General features: G+C 42.8%; 3 protein-coding genes and 1 long non-coding RNA gene across 9 annotated transcripts in view; 2 read left to right on the forward strand and 2 right to left on the reverse strand.

Moving 5' to 3' along the window:
- Window positions 1-315: 315 nt before the first annotated feature.
- Window positions 316-5,093, reverse strand: LOC109519451 (zinc-binding protein A33-like). 2 transcript variants are annotated; one of them, XM_019875991.1, is made up of 6 exons: window positions 4,097-5,091; window positions 3,182-3,277; window positions 2,844-3,074; window positions 2,743-2,765; window positions 2,535-2,653; window positions 353-2,215 (listed from the first exon to the last, which is right to left on the reverse strand). In XM_019875991.1, the coding sequence occupies exons 1-6, from the start codon at window positions 4,481-4,483 to the stop codon at window positions 1,659-1,661; spliced, it is 1,413 nt and encodes a 470-aa protein (XP_019731550.1). In that variant the 5' UTR covers window positions 4,484-5,091; the 3' UTR covers window positions 353-1,658. The 2 variants fall into 2 exon arrangements, with proteins under 2 accessions (XP_019731551.1, XP_019731550.1); XM_019875992.1 differs by lacking the exon at window positions 3,182-3,277 and having other exon boundaries at window positions 316-2,215; window positions 4,097-5,093.
- On the forward strand, window positions 3,851-7,709 carry LOC109519452 (uncharacterized). 2 transcript variants are annotated; one of them, XR_002168971.1, is made up of 4 exons: window positions 3,851-3,945; window positions 4,114-4,258; window positions 4,362-4,505; window positions 7,668-7,709. It is a non-coding gene; the product is annotated as an uncharacterized LOC109519452 (long non-coding RNA). The 2 variants fall into 2 exon arrangements; XR_002168970.1 differs by having other exon boundaries at window positions 4,362-4,516; window positions 7,668-7,706.
- Window positions 5,950-12,762, reverse strand: ddb2 (damage-specific DNA binding protein 2). 3 transcript variants are annotated; one of them, XM_019875988.1, is made up of 10 exons: window positions 12,460-12,762; window positions 12,282-12,388; window positions 11,072-11,263; window positions 9,612-9,778; window positions 9,395-9,494; window positions 9,080-9,257; window positions 8,535-8,680; window positions 8,244-8,399; window positions 6,406-6,451; window positions 5,950-6,321 (listed from the first exon to the last, which is right to left on the reverse strand). In XM_019875988.1, the coding sequence occupies exons 1-10, from the start codon at window positions 12,596-12,598 to the stop codon at window positions 6,083-6,085; spliced, it is 1,470 nt and encodes a 489-aa protein (XP_019731547.1). In that variant the 5' UTR covers window positions 12,599-12,762; the 3' UTR covers window positions 5,950-6,082. The 3 variants fall into 3 exon arrangements, with proteins under 3 accessions (XP_019731547.1, XP_019731548.1, XP_019731549.1); XM_019875989.1 differs by having other exon boundaries at window positions 12,282-12,390; window positions 12,555-12,760; XM_019875990.1 differs by lacking the exon at window positions 9,612-9,778 and adding an exon at window positions 10,847-10,992 and having other exon boundaries at window positions 12,460-12,547.
- A 672-nt stretch (window positions 12,763-13,434) lies between these two features.
- Window positions 13,435-18,062, forward strand: part of kif23 (kinesin family member 23) — a 10,626-nt gene continuing 5,998 nt past the window's right edge. Inside the window, exons 1-10 of one of the 2 annotated variants that reach the window (XM_019875986.1) lie at window positions 13,435-13,561; window positions 13,804-13,867; window positions 13,972-14,100; window positions 14,965-15,070; window positions 15,174-15,310; window positions 15,392-15,501; window positions 15,588-15,758; window positions 15,878-15,922; window positions 16,627-16,739; window positions 16,992-17,113. In XM_019875986.1, coding sequence (XP_019731545.1) covers window positions 13,548-13,561; window positions 13,804-13,867; window positions 13,972-14,100; window positions 14,965-15,070; window positions 15,174-15,310; window positions 15,392-15,501; window positions 15,588-15,758; window positions 15,878-15,922; window positions 16,627-16,739; window positions 16,992-17,113 — 1,011 coding nt within the window. In that variant the 5' untranslated portion in view covers window positions 13,435-13,547. The remainder of the gene's footprint in view (window positions 13,562-13,803; window positions 13,868-13,971; window positions 14,101-14,964; window positions 15,071-15,173; window positions 15,311-15,391; window positions 15,502-15,587; window positions 15,759-15,877; window positions 15,923-16,626; window positions 16,740-16,991; window positions 17,114-18,062) is intronic. The other variant, XM_019875987.1, reaches the window with a different exon arrangement.

Raw genomic sequence — 18,062 nt, forward strand, 5'->3', positions numbered from 1 at the left:
CTTCTCTGGACCGTAGTTTATCAGAGATGTACTGATGTAAAGTGGAAAAAGGTGCTGTGGGCTGACGAGTCCTCATTTCATTTGTTTTTTGAACCGTCATGTCCTGATTGTTATCGGCGCAAAGTTCAAAAATCAGCATCTGTGTTGGTGTGGAGGGGTGTGATGACCCAAGGTGTGGGTAACTTGCACATCTATAAAGACACCATTGATGCTGGAAGGTACTGTACATAGCGATTTTTGAGCGGCATATGCTGCTATCCAAGCAACGTATTTGCAGGGACGTCCCTACTCATTTCAGCAGCACGATGCCAAGCCACATTCTGCATGCGTTATAACAACAAACATGACTTTGTTGTCAAAGAGCACAGATACTAGACTGGGCCATAAATGAATGACAGTAAAATTCACAAATGTGGATATATTTTCTAAATCAGCATGTATTTTATTGGTTTCTACAGAGGGACTCACTTACTGGCATCACAACACAAGGTTAAAAAAACAACAACAACAACAACAACAAGCATAATAGACAATGAAGAAGGAACAAGTCTGGCATGAATTACAGCATTGTGATAGCTGGAGTGACTTAATGAATGTCTGACAATGCCGAGCCGTTTTTTTCCTTGAACAGACAGACTTGTATTTTCACATTCAGTACGGTGATCGTGTACGCGTGGGTTGAACAACAATAGAAGTGAAACGACAATAATGCAATTTGTTTTTCCGTCAAATTGGTCGTTCAGAGCGAAACTTGTTACAGCCAAGTTTGGCAAGCAAAGCACATTTGTGGTAATCTGCACACATTCATTCATAAAACAATCTGTATCTTTTGATATTCATATGTGGATGTTGTCAAAGTAAGTGCCGAGTGGGTGGGCAACTTGTCATTTATGTGTGTACAGTTTACATGTTGCATGTACTACATACAACACAATTTACATACTGTATGTCAGGCTTGACCGATGCTAGATGTTTGGTTGGATGGATGACTGGTGGATGAATGGGAAGAGCAATGGATGATGGATAGATCATTGGATGACTATGATAGATCAGGGGTGTCAAACTCAATTTTGTCGCGGGCCAAGGTGTAGTTACCGTTTCTCTTGGAGGGCCGTTATTACTGTGAAACCATATAAAGAAGTCAAGAATCATGGTTTATTCATTGTTTAAATTACTGTTATGAGGGGCATAGGAACAAGAAAACTTATATTTCTCTTATTTATTACATATGAGAATTTGATTTTTGACACGGATTTAAGCAAGCATCATAGAAGTTGACATGTTTGATTTGCTTTCGCGGGCCATGTAAAATGACGTGGTAGGCCTGATCTGGCCCCCCGGCCTTGGGTTTGACACCTGTGCTGTAGATGATGTAAGGGGGGACGGACAGACGCCAGATCAGCAGACAAGTAGATAGATGACGATGATGGATGAGAGACGGATCTGTGGTTGGATCAAGAGTTGGTTGAATGGCTCGATGGCCAGATGCATGTCTGGATGAAGTGAAGGTGGGTGAATGGCTGGATTGATTGATATGGGAATGGATGGCTGGAGAGAGGGATGGATGGATGGTTCAACTGGGTGGATGAAGATGGATGGATGATCAGTGGATTAATAGATGATGGAGCAATAACTGATTGGATGTACGGATACGGTCTTCACTTGTCTGAGATGGCGACCGTGACGGTCTGAGAGCAGATGGTGAGGGGGAAGGAGCCGCTGCCCTCATCATGAATCCCAGTAGAGAAGTAAGGGAAGATCCTCTCGGTGAACTTGTCTTTAAATACGAAAATGGTCTTTGAATCTACAGCGTTGATGAACGCCACCTTGCCCTTGTCGTAGTCCAGCTCCACCGTAACCCTTTCGGGTTTCTGCTTGCATTCCAGTCGCGTGCGAGGTGACGTCTGAGCCCACAGGACGCCCCCTATAATGCCTCCAATGATCCAGACCCCGTCGGATGGCTTGAGGGACATGGCCCCCTTCCTTTGGATGGACTCCCGGACCACCCCGATGTACCAGTCTTTACCCCGGCTCACGTCCACCGTCCAGCTGTGTTTCCCGGACACGAAGCCGCCCGCACCGAGCACGCACACTCCTCCCGTGCAGCGTTCCGGATTGTCCGGGAGCATCCGCTGACTGCTGTACCGCACGCAGCTCAGCTCCTCAGACAGCTCCAAGTTGGCCTGGGCCGTGTTGGGATCCAACGTGATCGGAACTGGAGGATTGTTAAGAGAGCCGTGAGCTGGATAATGGCTAATTTAACCCTGGTCGTCGGTCAATCACAGGGCAGATATATAGACGACCATTCAATCCAACATTAACACTGTTTCAGAGTGGGAATTGAATTTATGCTGCCAGCACTGATGTCAGCTGAGTGTACCGCTGCATCTTCTCAGATCCACAAGAGACTAATTCCTGGTAAGTAGAGTTTCACTTGTATAGCTCTTGAAGCGCTACTCAAAGCGCTTCAACACCGTCTCCTCATTTGATCTACTGATGAAGAAAAAAAAAAAGTCCCTTCTTTGAGAACTCACCATATTTAACAAGGCGCTCCATCTTCTTCCAAACTTGAAATTTAAGTGATGCCTGATGTGCGGCAGAGTTGATCAGGATGTCTCGGATTATTTCTGGTTCTCTGATATTGCATTTGAGCCTGTATTTAAAAAAAAAAAAAAATCATCATCATCATCATCATCATCTCATGGACTGTGTAATGCATCCTGGGCACTTGCACACACTCACTTCTTCTTGGTGTCTTTGTAGTCCTACAGAGTAAAAACGAGACATTTAAAAGCCACGATTAAGAATTTTGAAGAAGAAAAGTTCCGTGTGTTTGTGCGTACCACCAAGAAAGATAAATCGTCTCCTTTCAGTCTTCTCTCTGCGTCCCTGATCACAGACGCTAAGGTCTTCATCTGCTTCTCAATGAACTCCAGCTTGAGGCTCATCACTTTGACCTTCACTTCGACTTCCTGCGCGAGCACCTGAAGTCGGGAGTCTTCCTCTTCGAAAAGGAACGTGTGCAACTTCTGGAACTCCTCCCTGATGGTTCGGTTGTTTTCGTCCGCTTGCCTCTGTAATGTGACCGTAGCCTCTTAAGTCAAAGCATGAACACTGGAGTGTGTGTGTGTGTGTGTGTGTGTGTGTGTGTGTGTGTGTGTGTGTGCGTTGTAAATAAAACCTGTATAAATGTCCGCGTTCTTTCCCAGTTTTCTTTCGTCTTGTTGAGAGTCTGCAGCTTCTTCTTCAGAGGCTCCAGCCTGTCTGAAATGTCTTTCTAACATGTTCACAATAACATGGAAGTGTCAACCTTTAGGGTCGTTACCTCATAAATGTTGTACTCACAAAAAGTTGGAGATAGACGGCTTCCGGGTGGTACAGTCAAGTCTTCCTTCGCAATGTCACGGTTCACTTTTACGGTCTCATAATGTTTAAATGGTAAAATTAAGGTTTTCTGAAGATCATGGGGGCCAAACCGATAAGGATTCTTTGACGCCGATGAGAACATTTGGCGGAATAAAATTCTGATAAGCAGTTCATTGTTTGAATAGAAAAAAAATGTATCACTACAAATCATTTTTGTTTGGCGACTTATCGCTCACAACAACAAAGATATGCGGAACATTTGAAGGTATTCCCCTCACAAAACGAAAGACGAGTTACTGTCTTTGTATCAGGGGGAACTTGAAACGCCCTCGAACTTTCCCAAGTGAAATTTAATTCCCGCATCCAAATTTTTTAACGCGCGTCCGACCGTTTTCAGGCATTTTTGCCTCACTTGCTGTCGTCCAAAAGCAAAAATTCACAGCGGGGTCGACCCATGAATCGAATTGTTCACTTTCATGCCTTCCTGTGACTCTTCCAGTGCATCTGTTTCAACCTGCCGATGACACCGCGACACGAGCTCAACGAGGAACGTGCTGTTTAAATCCTGCCAATTGTGAGGTACCGTTGATCAGTAGTTCGGCGCGATCTTGAGCTCATCACGAAAAAATGTGAACAGCATCACAAAGAATGCATCCTGATTATCTCGGTCCATTTTTCATCCCTAACTTTTTGTGAGCAGCATGATGTGATCGAGTTTTCTATTTTGTACCTTTTTCTGCTTGGCAGCCTCATCCAGCGGACAGCACTCGTGAATTTTATGCTGTTTGGACATTTGGCACACCAGGCAAATGGGCTCCTCGTCGTTCTGACAATAGACGCTGAGCTTCTCCTCGTGAAACCTGCAACGGTCTTGACTCATCTTCTCCATGTGGTACTGATCCGCCGCTATCTTCAGCGCCAAATTGATGGGAGGTCTTTTGGGAACAGACACCGCCTGACACACCGGACACTCTTGACATCCTTTCCATTCCCAGAACTGCTGCAGGCAAACTTTGCAAACGTTATGTCCACAATGGAGGAGAACGGGGAAGCAGTAGATGTCCGTACACCGAGGACAGATGAGGTCTTCTCTGGAGATGACGCTGTGCGTTGCCATTACCTTGAAGAGGGACAGTCATGTGAGTCAAGTGTTCTTGGGTCCTTGCTGCTCTTCTGGTCCGCTGAGCACTCGCGTTTCATTCCACATGCGCTGCCACCATCAATGCTGGCGAACTTGTCAAACTGGTTCAATGCAAGCTCGTTTATAGCCCATACGTGTAGGAAATAACGCACCTGTAGGTGCTGCTCGCGATCGGCGTCTGTTCTCTAGAACTCTTGTTGTCATTTCCTGCCATTCATCTTGACAGCATTTATTTCATATACAAGATTTTAAAAGAAAAAAGAAACACATGATACACGTGACTGCAGTCTGTTTTTGAGTCAGAATAAGAAATCGAGACTAAATTAAGCCAGCTCAACTCACATATGTAAAATACACAAAATAAATCACCCGTGGTTTTCTCTCTCAAATTTACAGCTACAATAATCAACAAACAGATGAGCACTTGTGTCAACCAAAACCAGCATTGATGGAAACAGAAACAGAAACGAGGCAACTCGCGGGAAATTTAGAAGAGCGCAAACGAGAAGCGGCAAAATAAAAGGCCTGCAAAGTGAAAGTTAAAGTAATACAGTATCGAAAGAAAATGTTATTTTTGCATAATTTTGTGTATTCTGATTAGTCGTCTTTTTTTTTTTGTTTCGTTTGCCATGTGTCAAAAATGTCACATTTCACCTTTCATTTCTGAAGGTCATTCCAGGTCACAAAAGCGGACTGAGAAAATATCAAAATGTGCAAAACTGTCATCTGGGCAGTTTTTTTTTTTTTTTAAACCAAATCATTCCATTTATATTTCTTTCATACTGATTTTCATAATGATTAACCTACAAAACAGGAAATTGTTCAAATCATTAAAAAGCTGAGTTGTTTTATATATATATATATATATATATATAACAGCACATACTGATGTATGGTAAGTCATCTAAAGTTGTGACACTAGAATAGACAGGAAATCTTCCAGAAGGTATGTTGGCATCATTTTATCCTGGCGAGTAAAAATCCCCGATTAAACGATTTCACGCGGTTGAAAGTAGAATGACTCAGATGTGAGTCAATAAGGCTGGCTGCCAAGGAATCCAGGGTCTACCCGGCCTCTTGCCGTCAATCAAGATGGAAAGGCTTGACTCATTCACAACCTCTACATCGCCGCGTCATTGTTCCATTTAGTTTTTCCTGTCTTATTCATACAGTTCTAGTCCAGGATTTGTAATGTTAAACTTTAGTTTGTAATTTTCTTTGATGATGCTTCGTTTTCCTCTGCTGTCTCCTGCCAGGGCAGCAATGCAAATGAGAATCTGTTCTCAATTGCCTCAACCTAATAAGGGTGAACTCAATCGGGACAATTTCATACTTTTTCGCCTAGATACTAACAACCGAGAAGTCAGGCGGACTTCCTGTAACATTTTTGTTTTGTAGTGTGCCGTGATTTTTCGAACAAGAAAATATGGAAAAGAAACAGGTCCAAACAATAACACTTTATTAACAGTTCAGTAGAAAACAATTATATCTGAAACTTTGTTTTTATAATACCCCATTTTAACCCACATATACAAGAGTAACAAAAAATATATCTCTACACACACAAGCTTCAGTTCACAGCTTTCTTGTGCGCTTTGCGCACTTAGTCTTGGTCGTCGTTTCTGATTCGTGCGCAGACAGCAGTTTTTTCTTGAGTTTACTTTGATCCGCGCCGCTTCTCCTGCTCCGGGTGGCCTGTTGCTGACGACCGCGTTCCCTTTGTGGTCGCTCAGCCGAGGTAGGCACTTCCTCCTGCGGCGTGTGTTCATCACCTAACAATGACTCATCCTGGTCCCAAAGTACCACCGATACACCTGTGACACAAATACCATCTAAGATGGGAGCATAAAAAATAAAAATAAAACAAAACAGGCGTCAAACACTTTTTATCAGCTTACCCATTCCAGAGCCAATCACATCTCCCATTGGATTGAATTTATTGATCTGAAAAAGAGATTTACAATGGTTTACATAGATGACATTCAGCATATATTCAGCGTTACTGTTCGATCGGAAGCATTTTGATTTTGCCTTCTACACCAACACAATGGAGTAGGAAAAAAAATAGGACCTCAAAATAGACTTTTTTTTTTTCCGTTTGTCCACAAGGTGCAAGCAGCGTAATTATAGTCCAACAGCGGCAGGCAATATACCATTTTTTTTTATGCAATGACAATATTTAGTTAATTCCACCACTGACAGTGTTGAAGCATTAAAATTGAAGCAAGACAAGGGCTTCATTTTAGAAAATCGAAACGGACACTCTTCAAGGATCTCCAGACACCCTGTAAAATATCACTATATATAACTGAATACCTGTACAAGGAGTATTGAGAAGTAAATGCCTTTTAATACAAATTATGGGATTTCAGATGGCATAGGGCCAAGGGGGAATTTGTGTGGTGTGGGTGGGTCAAAGATTAGAACAAATTGGAATGGGGACTTGGCTGTGATCTAGATTAGATATGATAACAAGCCAAGATTAATAATAGACAGCACAGCTCCTTTCGATACTGCCAGTCAGGTTGCGTGTGTGGGTGTGTGCGTCTTCATTTGATCTATTGGTATTTGACCTGATTCCACGTGCCCCAAAAAAGCCCTAACAAAAACTTATGTAATTTTTTTTTGTTTTTTTCCCCATGTGAAAACCAGCACACAAATATAAGTCATACAGACTCGAGGGTGACATTTTTTCGGAAATCCGCAGGGGATTCAGAGTCAACTTTACCTTTACTCATGGTATTGGAATGGTGCAGGATAAAACGTTCACATGAGAAGATGGGAACGGGATTGATTATACAGTTAGGGAAAAAAAGCCATTTTTAATGTACCGTACAAAGTATCTGACCTCCAAAATGGGAGCGATACGAGAGTGGGAGTCAGTCTGAACGGGAGCAGGACGAGAACGGAAGTTGTTTTCACCTGGATCAGGATGGAACAGGATTTTTTTTTTGTTTGCTTGTTTGTTACTAAATTCTAGGACTGGAATGGGACGAGATTTTTCTTTTTTTTTTAATGTAAGAGTTGGATGTGACGGGAGTTAACCCCCCCCCCCAAAAAAAAAAAAACACTCCAGTGTTATCCTCCAATACAGACCTAAACGTTAATCCGACTCTCAGGGCCTCAGCAGCTCCAATAATATTTGTCATTTTTATTATAGAGGACCTGCGATTGGTTGGCAACTGGTTCAGGGTGTCCCCCGCCTGCTGCCTGAAGACAGCTGGGATAGGCTCCAGCACGCCCTGCGACCCTTGTGAGGATGAGCGGATCGGAAAATGGATGAATGGATTATCGAGGATAAAGAATATATACCTGTGAGTACTGTGAAATTTTGTCTTTCTGTTGCTCCACTATTTCAGTACAAATATGTTGCTTCGAGGGACATGAGACCACAACGATTAATGATAACCATTAGCCCCGTCAATGACGTTTTCCAATGTGTAAGCATTCAACTAGTGGGGGCATTCTTTCGGCATAAATAATCTAAATTGGGGTTTTTTTTCGACACAATGTAACAGATGTATCTTGTTGCAACAGGAAGCTGTTGTCGGACCCAATGTGAACACACATTCTACTCCTTATTGCAGTGGTATATAAAACCTGAGCAGTTATGCTCAGGTTTTATGAATAGTGAGTGAATAGTGAGTGAATAAGAAATCATTCTGGAGGTGTAATATTCAGTCGGCTCACGTGCATGTGAACTGCCTGTATGCTCACATTGCTCGGTTCTACTCACACATTTGATTCCCGCAACATTGGGATCGTGCAACTGACACACAAGCTCGGCTGTGTTGGAATCAAAGATGTCGATGGTTCTCTGGTCGCCCAGGCAAATCTTGTCGTCGGGGTAACGACCCACCACAATAAGGTCATACACAGGATGCCATGTAGCCTGTAGAAATGTTGACAAAGCAAGTTTGGCTTGGTAAGTTTTTTTTTTTTTTTCCCTCTGACTTGCATCAAGCACGTTTTGTGACGGCTCGAGAGAATTCTTAAACTCGGAAGTCACAGTGTAGAGGCAACCAACCTTGATGGGTGTGATATGTTGAAAATGTCTGTGTGGATGTTGGATGATATGCTGAGGCTTCGACCAATCAGAGGATGAATACACACGGATCTGGTCGTACTGATCAGTTGTTACCAATTTGGAGCAGTCCGAGGGATGAAAATAGGCTGTGAAGATGTAACAAAAAATTATGTATGAGGATCATGTGACGATTTCATGGAACAAGCCGGGTGCACATCTACTGATCAGGCCGAATCTAAGCATTTTTCCTCTCTTCCAATCAAAGTCAGCAAATTGTTGAACGTCTCTCAAAGATTACCCTGACCTTTCTTGTCCTACGCAAAACTGGAAAAATCTGGAATCATGCAAAAGTTACAAGTCGCTTATTTGAAAAATCATCAAGACTAATTTGGCAACGTTGAGTGTTTGAGGCTATGTTGTGAGGACAAGCAGTGCACATAAGCATGTGCTGTGAACAATGAAAGATTGTTCAAAAGAACTAAATTATCCGGGCAATAAACTACAATAATGTGATTTATTTTTTTTATTTTTATTTTTTGCAGCACCTGAGTTGACGGCTTTCTCGTGAGGCATGTCATAAAGGAAGCTGTTCTTGTCCTTCATGTTTCTCAGGTCCCAGAGCTTCACTGTGTGGTCTACTGACGCCGTCACAAGCAGCCAATCGCAGCGTGGGTTGAACTCAGCGTGAGTCACTTTGGCTTTGTGTAACTTCTCACTGAAAATCTACAATATTGAAAGAAAACCAAAAAGCATTTAGTATTCCTATGTGGGGGTTAAAGATGAAGTCATTCTTCTTTCCATGTGAGAATTGTTACAGGATCCGCTGCGATTAAAAAATAAAATAAAAAAAGATCACCCACCTTCTGCCCATCTAGACCCACCAGGAGGCAATTTCCAACATTGTCTCCAGTCGCAAGCATCTGTCGGCTAATGGACACGTCAACACAGCAGTACCAGAAACTGTGGGTACAGCATCAGGAAAAAAAAAAAAAACCTTTATAAAATCTGCATTCAACATCTTAAAACAACTAAATAGGGTCAAGGATTTTTCATCAGTCTTCTCCACATTTTTCTCACCATACGTTGTGGTGATGGTGGCCACAATCTTCCGTTTTGGCTATAATGGTGGTTGTGAGGCCCTCAAAGCTCTGCATGGTCAGTGTGCCCTCACCAGAGGCCACGTACACTCGGGACAGATCCGTGGGGCAAAATTTCATCCCTCCGATGAAGTCTCCGGCGCCATTCTACGCGCACAAACACATGATTGGGCACTTCTAATTAAAGGAGACATACTACGGAAAATTCTCTTTTTATTGTTGGCATACAAATAGCTCAACTTACCCAAGCGTGAAACTGCACAATGAAGTTGTTTTTTTTTTTTTTTTTTTTTTTTTAGCTACCTAGTTCAGAAAACGTGTCTTTATTAAGAGAGCCGTTTTACATTTCTGCCCCACTGTAACGAAACAGGAGCTAGTTTATGTTACGACCACGCTCACGCCAAGATTTTCCGTCAATGTTTTACCGTACTTTCCGGACTATAAGTCGCAGTTTTTTTTTCATAGTTTTGCTGGGGCTGCGACTTATACTCTGGAGCGATTTATGGGTGAAATTCTTAACACATTATGATATCATTTCACATGCTATTTTCACATTTAACCACAAGAGGCCGCTCTAGACCTGTGTTGATAAAACCACGATGAGTCTGACGTAAGCGACGTAGAAGAGGAAGCGCTGTATCTTCTACCTCGGGAGTTAGTGTAGTTGTTTTAAAGTGACACAAAGGATGAAGATTTCATTGGATTTAGTGATTTGGAGTGACATTGATGGTTTGGTAAACTTGTTAGCATGTTCTTTATGCTATAGTTATCTGACTAACTCTTAATATGTTACTTGAACAGACCAGGCACGTTCTCAGTTAGTTGTTTATGCGTCATGTAAGGTTAACATGTCGTACACTTATTCAGCGTGTTGTTTTGTATTTTATTTTAATTTTAAACTGCCTTTCAAGATGGCATGTATGTTCTTGGTGTTGGGTTTTATCAAATAAATTTCCCCCCAAAATGCGATTTATACTCTTTTTATACTTTTTTGTTCTTTATTATGCATTTTATGGCTGGTGCGACTTATACTCAGGAGCGACTTATAGTCCGGAAAATACGGTAGTTGCAAATGATTTAATCTGTATGGGGTTGGCATAAAATGTCTCCTTCAAAAACGAGAATGGTGGGATTAAACCAATAAGAACCACCTTTGAAGAAGACTGATGAATCAATGATCTGACCCAATACAATACAGGCAGACCGCAGTCTTACTTAAATGTATCTGTGTCGGCAAAGACTGTGAGGGGGGTCCCATGGAAATCTCGGAGGGCTGTAGTACCCCCCATGGATGATGTGAACAGCTGATTGGGGTTTAAAGGGTTAAACCTCATATCTGTAACTGAGTCTCCAGCACCCATCTGAACAGAGAAGCAGCAGCAGGCTATCAAGCCGAGCACAATTGCGATGCCTAATAACGTTCGCGGAGAGCTGGCTCACCCCTCTGATGAACATCTTCCGGTCACGGAGCTTAAAGTCCCACAGCTCGATGTCGCCACCTTTCGATCCCAACGCCAGTGTGGTGGGATTAGTGGGATGCCACTCCAGGCAGGTGACTCGCCGGTCGAAGGGATGGTTTGACGCGTGATAATGGTACAAAGTGAGCGAGCGGATAAAAGGCTCTTGGAGGCACTGAAAGTTAAAAAACAAAACAAAACCATATAAGGGAAATGAAAAATAAATAAATAAACGAATGGATATACTTTCTGTACAACCCAGCAGAAAGAACAACACAATGAATGCATTGTAGACGGCGGTAATGGAAAATGTGGCCTCAAACTAGGTGGACAGAATGGTATGATATTTTTTTTTGCAGGTAAGTCGCAACAAAGCCTGCTAACATATCATACTGTAACTGTAACATTTGCGAGCATTCAATGTTACTCGACAATCGGCTTGTGATAAATGTCATTGTAAGCTTAAAGTTTTCCATGTAACTCCTGGTACAAATGGGCTAACTTAAGGCTTTAAGTTATTTTGGTTGAGCTCATGTCAATTCATTATCTTGTGTGTATAATCAAATATTAAAAGTAGATTAAGGCAAATGTAGGAATTACAACATACGTGGGCTATGGGGTATTTTCTGCTATTTAGTTGAATGATGGGAGAATGTGTGTGACTCATTTCTCTTAAATCACACAGGTATTCTCGTCTATGTTGTTAAAATATTGTTGCTTCTATTTGGTTTAGTTATTTTGCCTTTTGTGTCATGTGTGTTTCATCCTTTTAAGTATTCCTCAGCCATTGCTCATATTTCGGTGTATGTACGTTCATTGCACCTTGGCACGTTGGTTCACAGAAATAAAGCCACAACAACTGCCAAAGAAAATGTTTTGTTTCTTGGCTTATTTTGGAGTAATGAACATTGAGTCCAGCGGTACCACTTTATCTGTGAGTAATGCATACTCCTTGGTAGATCAGGTTTTTGTTATTGGGTGGAAACATTGTATGTCTATTTTTAAATAAAGCTGACTAAAACTAGACTAAAACCTTTTTGAGTATTTGTCAACTAAAACTAGACTTTTTTGGGGGTTTTTTTCCAACTATCACGAACAGGAATGACTAAAACTAATAAGCATTTTGGCCCAAAAGACTAAGACTAAATCTAAAACGGCTGCCAAAATCAAACACTGTACAGCAGGTGAGCTACCTGTTTCATTTGAGTATGAACACTTTGGCCCAGAGTGTGCTTGTAGATGTAGTGGAGTATGCTATGTCCACTTTTCTTCTGGATTCCTGAGGACTTGAGAGGAGACCCTGCAAAAACACAGACAACAAGAGACAATGTCAGGCACGATTAATGGAAGCACACTAACTTGTCCACACACCTTTTTTGCATGCCTTTGCATCTTTCTTGTCCTGCGGTTTTGCGGACAAAGTTGCACCAGACATCTCCCCGCCAGCGCCTTTCTTCACCTTAACCTTTTTGGACTCGAAGCTATCTGATTTGGAGGGTTTGCTTTTCATCGTTAACCCTGCAAAAACTGAACTAGTTGGACGCGTTAACTAAATACGTCAAGTATGCGTCATAGAAACTGACAGCTTATCGTTGATGTTTAGCGTTTGAGGTAGCAGTTTAGTAGACGGACCACTGGCGTTTGCATAACACACGTGACTTCAAAAAAAATGGCTGTTTTGTAACTTGTGTTACCCTCGTTGCACGGCAGGTGACGGTATTTCAACCACTCCCGTGTGAAGTGAAAGCCACGTTCAACGTTTTCAAAACATATAATAATTTATAATAATTATGAATTTATACTAATTACCGGTGAAATATGGTCATGGGCCCATTTGGATCGTTAATCCTTTAAAGTGAGTTGTTTAAATTGTGTCTACTGATGAATGATGAATTAAGCCTGAATGCTTCAAGGAAATTCATCTCACCATCACAAAATACAATCACTCCATCCGTCCATCCATCCATCCATCCATCCATCCATCCATCCATCCATCCATCCATTTTCAAATCAATTTATCCTCACAAGGGTCGTGGTGTGCTGGAGCCTATCCCAGCTGTCTTCGGGCAGTAGGCGGGGCACGCCATTTAACGTGGTTGCCAGCCAATCGCAGCAATACATTACAATACAATACAATACAATACAATGCAATACAGTTACGTATTTCATTACATAGCGCTTTCAAAACATCTGTAGCTGTCACAAAGGGCTTTATAGAAGATTGAAGATAAAATAAGTAAAATACAACAGAAAATATGACAACATTCCGACTTTCCAATGTAGTTTTTCGCTTTCCTTGGTTTCATGAATGCACCATCTAGGAAGCGGAAATACGTAAAAAAGACAATGAATTTGATTGGCTGCGATCGACTCAATTTGAAAACGTTGTTTTATTTGAACAAAGGCGACGGAGGGAGTGCAAAATCAACAACAACGTTAAATAGACGGAACAAGCAAAAATGACCAAACCAGCGTAAGTAGGCATGACGAAATGCGATATTTGTAGTCTGTTACCACAGAGAAAAGTGATATTTGTCGCTGGCGTGTTGTTTTCATGATGTTGTGTGGACGTTCACCAGTTTTAGTTGAAACGTTTAGCCGTAGGGCTCCCATCGCCTGAGGGCTACCTAGCATGTGACTTTGTTTCCGATCTGCCCAATAACAATGGCGTGATTGTTAATACTAACTCTTTATTTGTTCAATTAATTATTTTAGAAAATCCAAAACCCCCCGCCGTCCGCCTCTAAAAAAAACAAGCAACCAGAAAGATCCAGTTGGGGTAAGTCTTATACGGTTGCTCAACAATGAACTGACGTACTGTGGCGAGAAGCGCTTTTGTCTTGTAGTTAAACCGTCTTCATTTTCATCGTTTTGCCCAATCAGGTTTACTGTCGTGTGCGACCACTTGGCCGAGAAGACGAAGAATGTTGCATCGAGGTAATCAGCAGCAGCACCATCCAGCTGCACGCGCCAGAAGGCTTCAAAGTAAACCGCAATGGAGAATACAAAGAGGTGAATTATTGTAATCTCATTGAAGGCATATTGTCAGATATAGCTTGTAAAAATGATTCCAGTGATCTCTCATTTTCCTACGAAAAGTGAAACAAATTGGTGATCAAAAGCACCGCTCCTGAGCATTGCAGCGTGCCTTTTTTGTCAGGCTTCTAATTACTAGTGCGTATTAAGTTGCAATTTTTCGTACCACTTTTTCGGCATATTGAAGTGGACAAAAGTAAGTGCGTGTGTGTGGTCATACATACAGGCATTGTATGTTGTAATGCTTTGTTAATGTGGTTCTTGATGTGTCTGAAATGAACTAGAAAGAAAGGCAGGAGAGAATCTGTGTACAGCAAGCAAAAAGAAAATGAACTTGTCCACTTGCATGACAAAAAAAAAGGATTTTAACACATTGCCTATTCTGTTATAGAATTTTGGAACTTCTGAATGATCAAGGGACTGACTTGGAGGCCACACAATACAATCCAATGCATGTTGACTTTTGACAAAACTCTTTCAATTCTGCTTTCCTCGGTGTTCTGTTACAAAGTTTCAAGCAATGTTATGCAGGATGGGCGTGTGTCTTTGTGGGTCTTTTTTTTTTTTTTTTACTGATTTCACTCGTGACATGGCTACAAACTTGAGAGCGGAAGTAGTTTACAAAATTGTTGGCAAGTTGATGATTCGGTCATTATATTCAGCCACTTTTCTCATTTCAGTGGTAGAAACTGACAAATTAAAAGTTTCGAGTTCAGTCACTCCATACCACTGTTAAGATAGCTTCTCTTGAAAAAAAATATTGATAAAGTCTTAAGTGCAATTAAAAATCTTATACTCTTGAATAAAACGTTGACCACATGACTCTTCCTCATTTCACAGACACAGTACTCCTTCAAAAAAGTCTTTGGAGTATTAGTATCTCAAACCGAGCTGTTCGAGAGTGTTGCCAAACCTCTCGTTGATGACCTCATCCATGGAAGAAATGGTACAATAAGAACACTCAGAAACTTAACATCCTAATAGTGTTGCTTGTTGCTGTTACCTCCATGGCGCACTTCATTCCATTCTGTCTCTCTTGCTCTTTGCAGGCTTGCTCTTTACATATGGCGTGACAGGAAGTGGGAAGACATTTACCATGACTGGCTCTCCGGGGCTGGGTGGACTTCTGCCTCGCTCTCTGGACATGCTCTTCAACAGCATTGGGCCCTTCCAGGCTAAAAGATATGTAAGGGCTGCGCTGAAGCCACCTTTGTACACACATCTGCATGACACATTTGAACAAACATGAAATCGTCTGTTTTTGCAGGTCTTTAAGTCAGACGATAAAAATGGCATCGAGGTCCAGAATGAAGTCGATGCCCTGCTGGAGAGGCAAAGACGCGAAAATGTTTGCGTTCCCAAAGTGGCCTCGTCCAGGTTCGTCCGGGCCCTTTCCGTGAAACACCAAACCTTTTGTCGAAGTGACTCAAGTCCAACCTGGAATTGTCGACTTGGGATTTTAGACAGAAGGTGGATCCCGAAATTGCCGATATGATTAAGCTGGCGGAGGCGTGCAAAGCAGATGACGTGGATGAGGACAGCAGCTACAGCGTCTTTGTGTCCTACATTGAAATCTACAACAACTACATCTATGATCTTCTCGAGGAAAACCAGGAGGATGCGATCAGGCCAAAGTGAGTTCCCGGGGGAGTCAAATGACTGGAGTGACTCAAACTCGAAACACATTCAGATCGTTACCGTATCCTGGATGAAAATAGCTGCATGTCAAATTCTTGTATTTTCTTCTTACCAGGTGGAATGGTGGAGGCACACCCATGCGTCAGAACACTGAGTTCATGTATGTGACCAGTGAACACATATAGCAGTTCGATGGAAAACTTCATACTTAGTTTGAGATGGTGTTCAGTTTTCCCATTACAGGTGGCAATCCAGCTGCTCATTAGTATGTGAAGTGTGCCTCAAAACGTGACCATTGACTGCATACATTTACCCAATGATTACAGTCAAGAAAATGACATATTTCTACCTGTGCAAAATATGATTCATTGTAGACTTCATTCGTAGGTGCACCTCCCCAATCGAATGAAATGCTTGCCTTTGGTTTCCAAATTCTGATCTAACGCAGTGCGTTCATACAAGTCTACGATAAAATAATTGACATGGTTTTGAATTTCACATCGCTGAGAGAATCGGGAAAACCCAAGCGTGTTATGTTTGTGTCGCTGCGCTTTCGGATGAGGATCTGGATTGTGCAGCTGTAGCCAATTTTGTGGCAGAAACCCCCACAGGCATTGGCAAAACTCTTGCCCTTAGAAGTGCATGCAATGAATACATCTCCAGCGATGGCATTCTTTCCGTCGGATGTCACCGCCCTGCTGCTTGTTGTCTTTTGTCATGGCTCCAAAGCTCCAATACCCTTGAAGCATCTACAGTACTTTGTCTGCCCACCCCCTGCCTGCCGTGTCCTCCTGAACCTTAATGTGACGTGCAATCTGGTGTGTTGTGAGACTAACGCCCCCCCCCCCCTTTCTCCTGACATAGGCCGCCTCAGTCTAAAATTCTCCGAGAGGACCAGAACCACAACATGTATGTTGCCGGTTGTATGGAGGTTGAAGTCAAATCTGCCGAGGAAGCGTTTCAGGTGTTTTGGAAAGGTGAGTGGTGGACATTTTAAAGGAAGGACACACAAATGTTCAAATCAGTTTTTTTTTTTTTCTGCACTGATGATCTCAGATTTGTCTGACTTGGTATTGTTGCCCTACGGGTCAATTCTGACCAGGAAATGACCTCCATTTAATCTTCTCTCTGAGCAGGCTACGGAAGAGTTTCAGTCTAGATTTTCGAGATATCGGCCGTGTTGGGTGGGAGAGTGTTGATCATCTCCCTGCTGTGTGGTGACACTCTAGGTCAGAAGAGGAGGAAGGTTGCAAACACCCGGCTGAACCGCGAGTCCAGTCGATCCCACAGCGTGTTCATCATCAAACTTGCGCAGGCTCCCCTGGACGCGGATGGCGACAGCATCCTGCAGGTGAGCTGGAGTCAAAGCGACCTGAATTGTGATTGGGATTAGGACTGCCACAGTTCCACGGCCAGGACGAAAACCACACTGCTGTGTTTTGTGGACTTGGAGAAGGCATTTGACCGTGTCCCTCGGGGAGTTCTGTGGGGGGTGCTTCGGGAGTATGGGGTACCGAGCCCCCTGATACGGGCTGTTCGGTCCCTATACTGCCGATGTCAGAGTTTCTCCTGACATAGGCCGCCTCAGTCTAAAATTCTCCGAGAGGACCAGAACCACAACATGTATGTTGCCGGTTGTATGGAGGTTGAAGTCAAATCTGCCGAGGAAGCGTTTCAGGTGTTTTGGAAAGGTGAGTGGTGGACATTTTAAAGGAAGGACACACAAATGTTCAAATCAGTTTTTTTTTTTTCTGCACTGATGATCTCAGATTTGTCTGACTTGGTATTGTTGCCCTACGGGTCAATTCTGACCAGGAAATGACCTCCATTTAATCTTCTCTCTGAGCAGGCTACGGAAGAGTTTCAGTCTAGATTTTCGAGATATCGGCCGTGTTGGGTGGGAGAGTGTTGATCATCTCCCTGCTGTGTGGTGACACTCTAGGTCAGAAGAGGAGGAAGGTTGCAAACACCCGGCTGAACCGCGAGTCCAGTCGATCCCACAGCGTGTTCATCATCAAACTTGCGCAGGCTCCCCTGGACGCGGATGGCGACAGCATCCTGCAGGTGAGCTGGAGTCAAAGCGACCTGAATTGTGATTGGGATTAGGACTGCCACAGTTCCACGGCCAGGACGAAAACCACACTGCTGTGTTTTGTGGACTTGGAGAAGGCATTTGACCGTGTCCCTCGGGGAGTTCTGTGGGGGGTGCTTCGGGAGTATGGGGTACCGAGCCCCCTGATACGGGCTGTTCGGTCCCTATACTGCCGATGTCAGAGTTTGGTTCGCATTGCCGGCAATAA

This window comes from Hippocampus comes, unplaced genomic scaffold (assembly GCF_001891065.2).
Source record: "Hippocampus comes isolate QL1 unplaced genomic scaffold, H_comes_QL1_v1.1 scaffold142, whole genome shotgun sequence".
Lineage (NCBI taxonomy): Eukaryota > Metazoa > Chordata > Actinopteri > Syngnathiformes > Syngnathidae > Hippocampus > Hippocampus comes.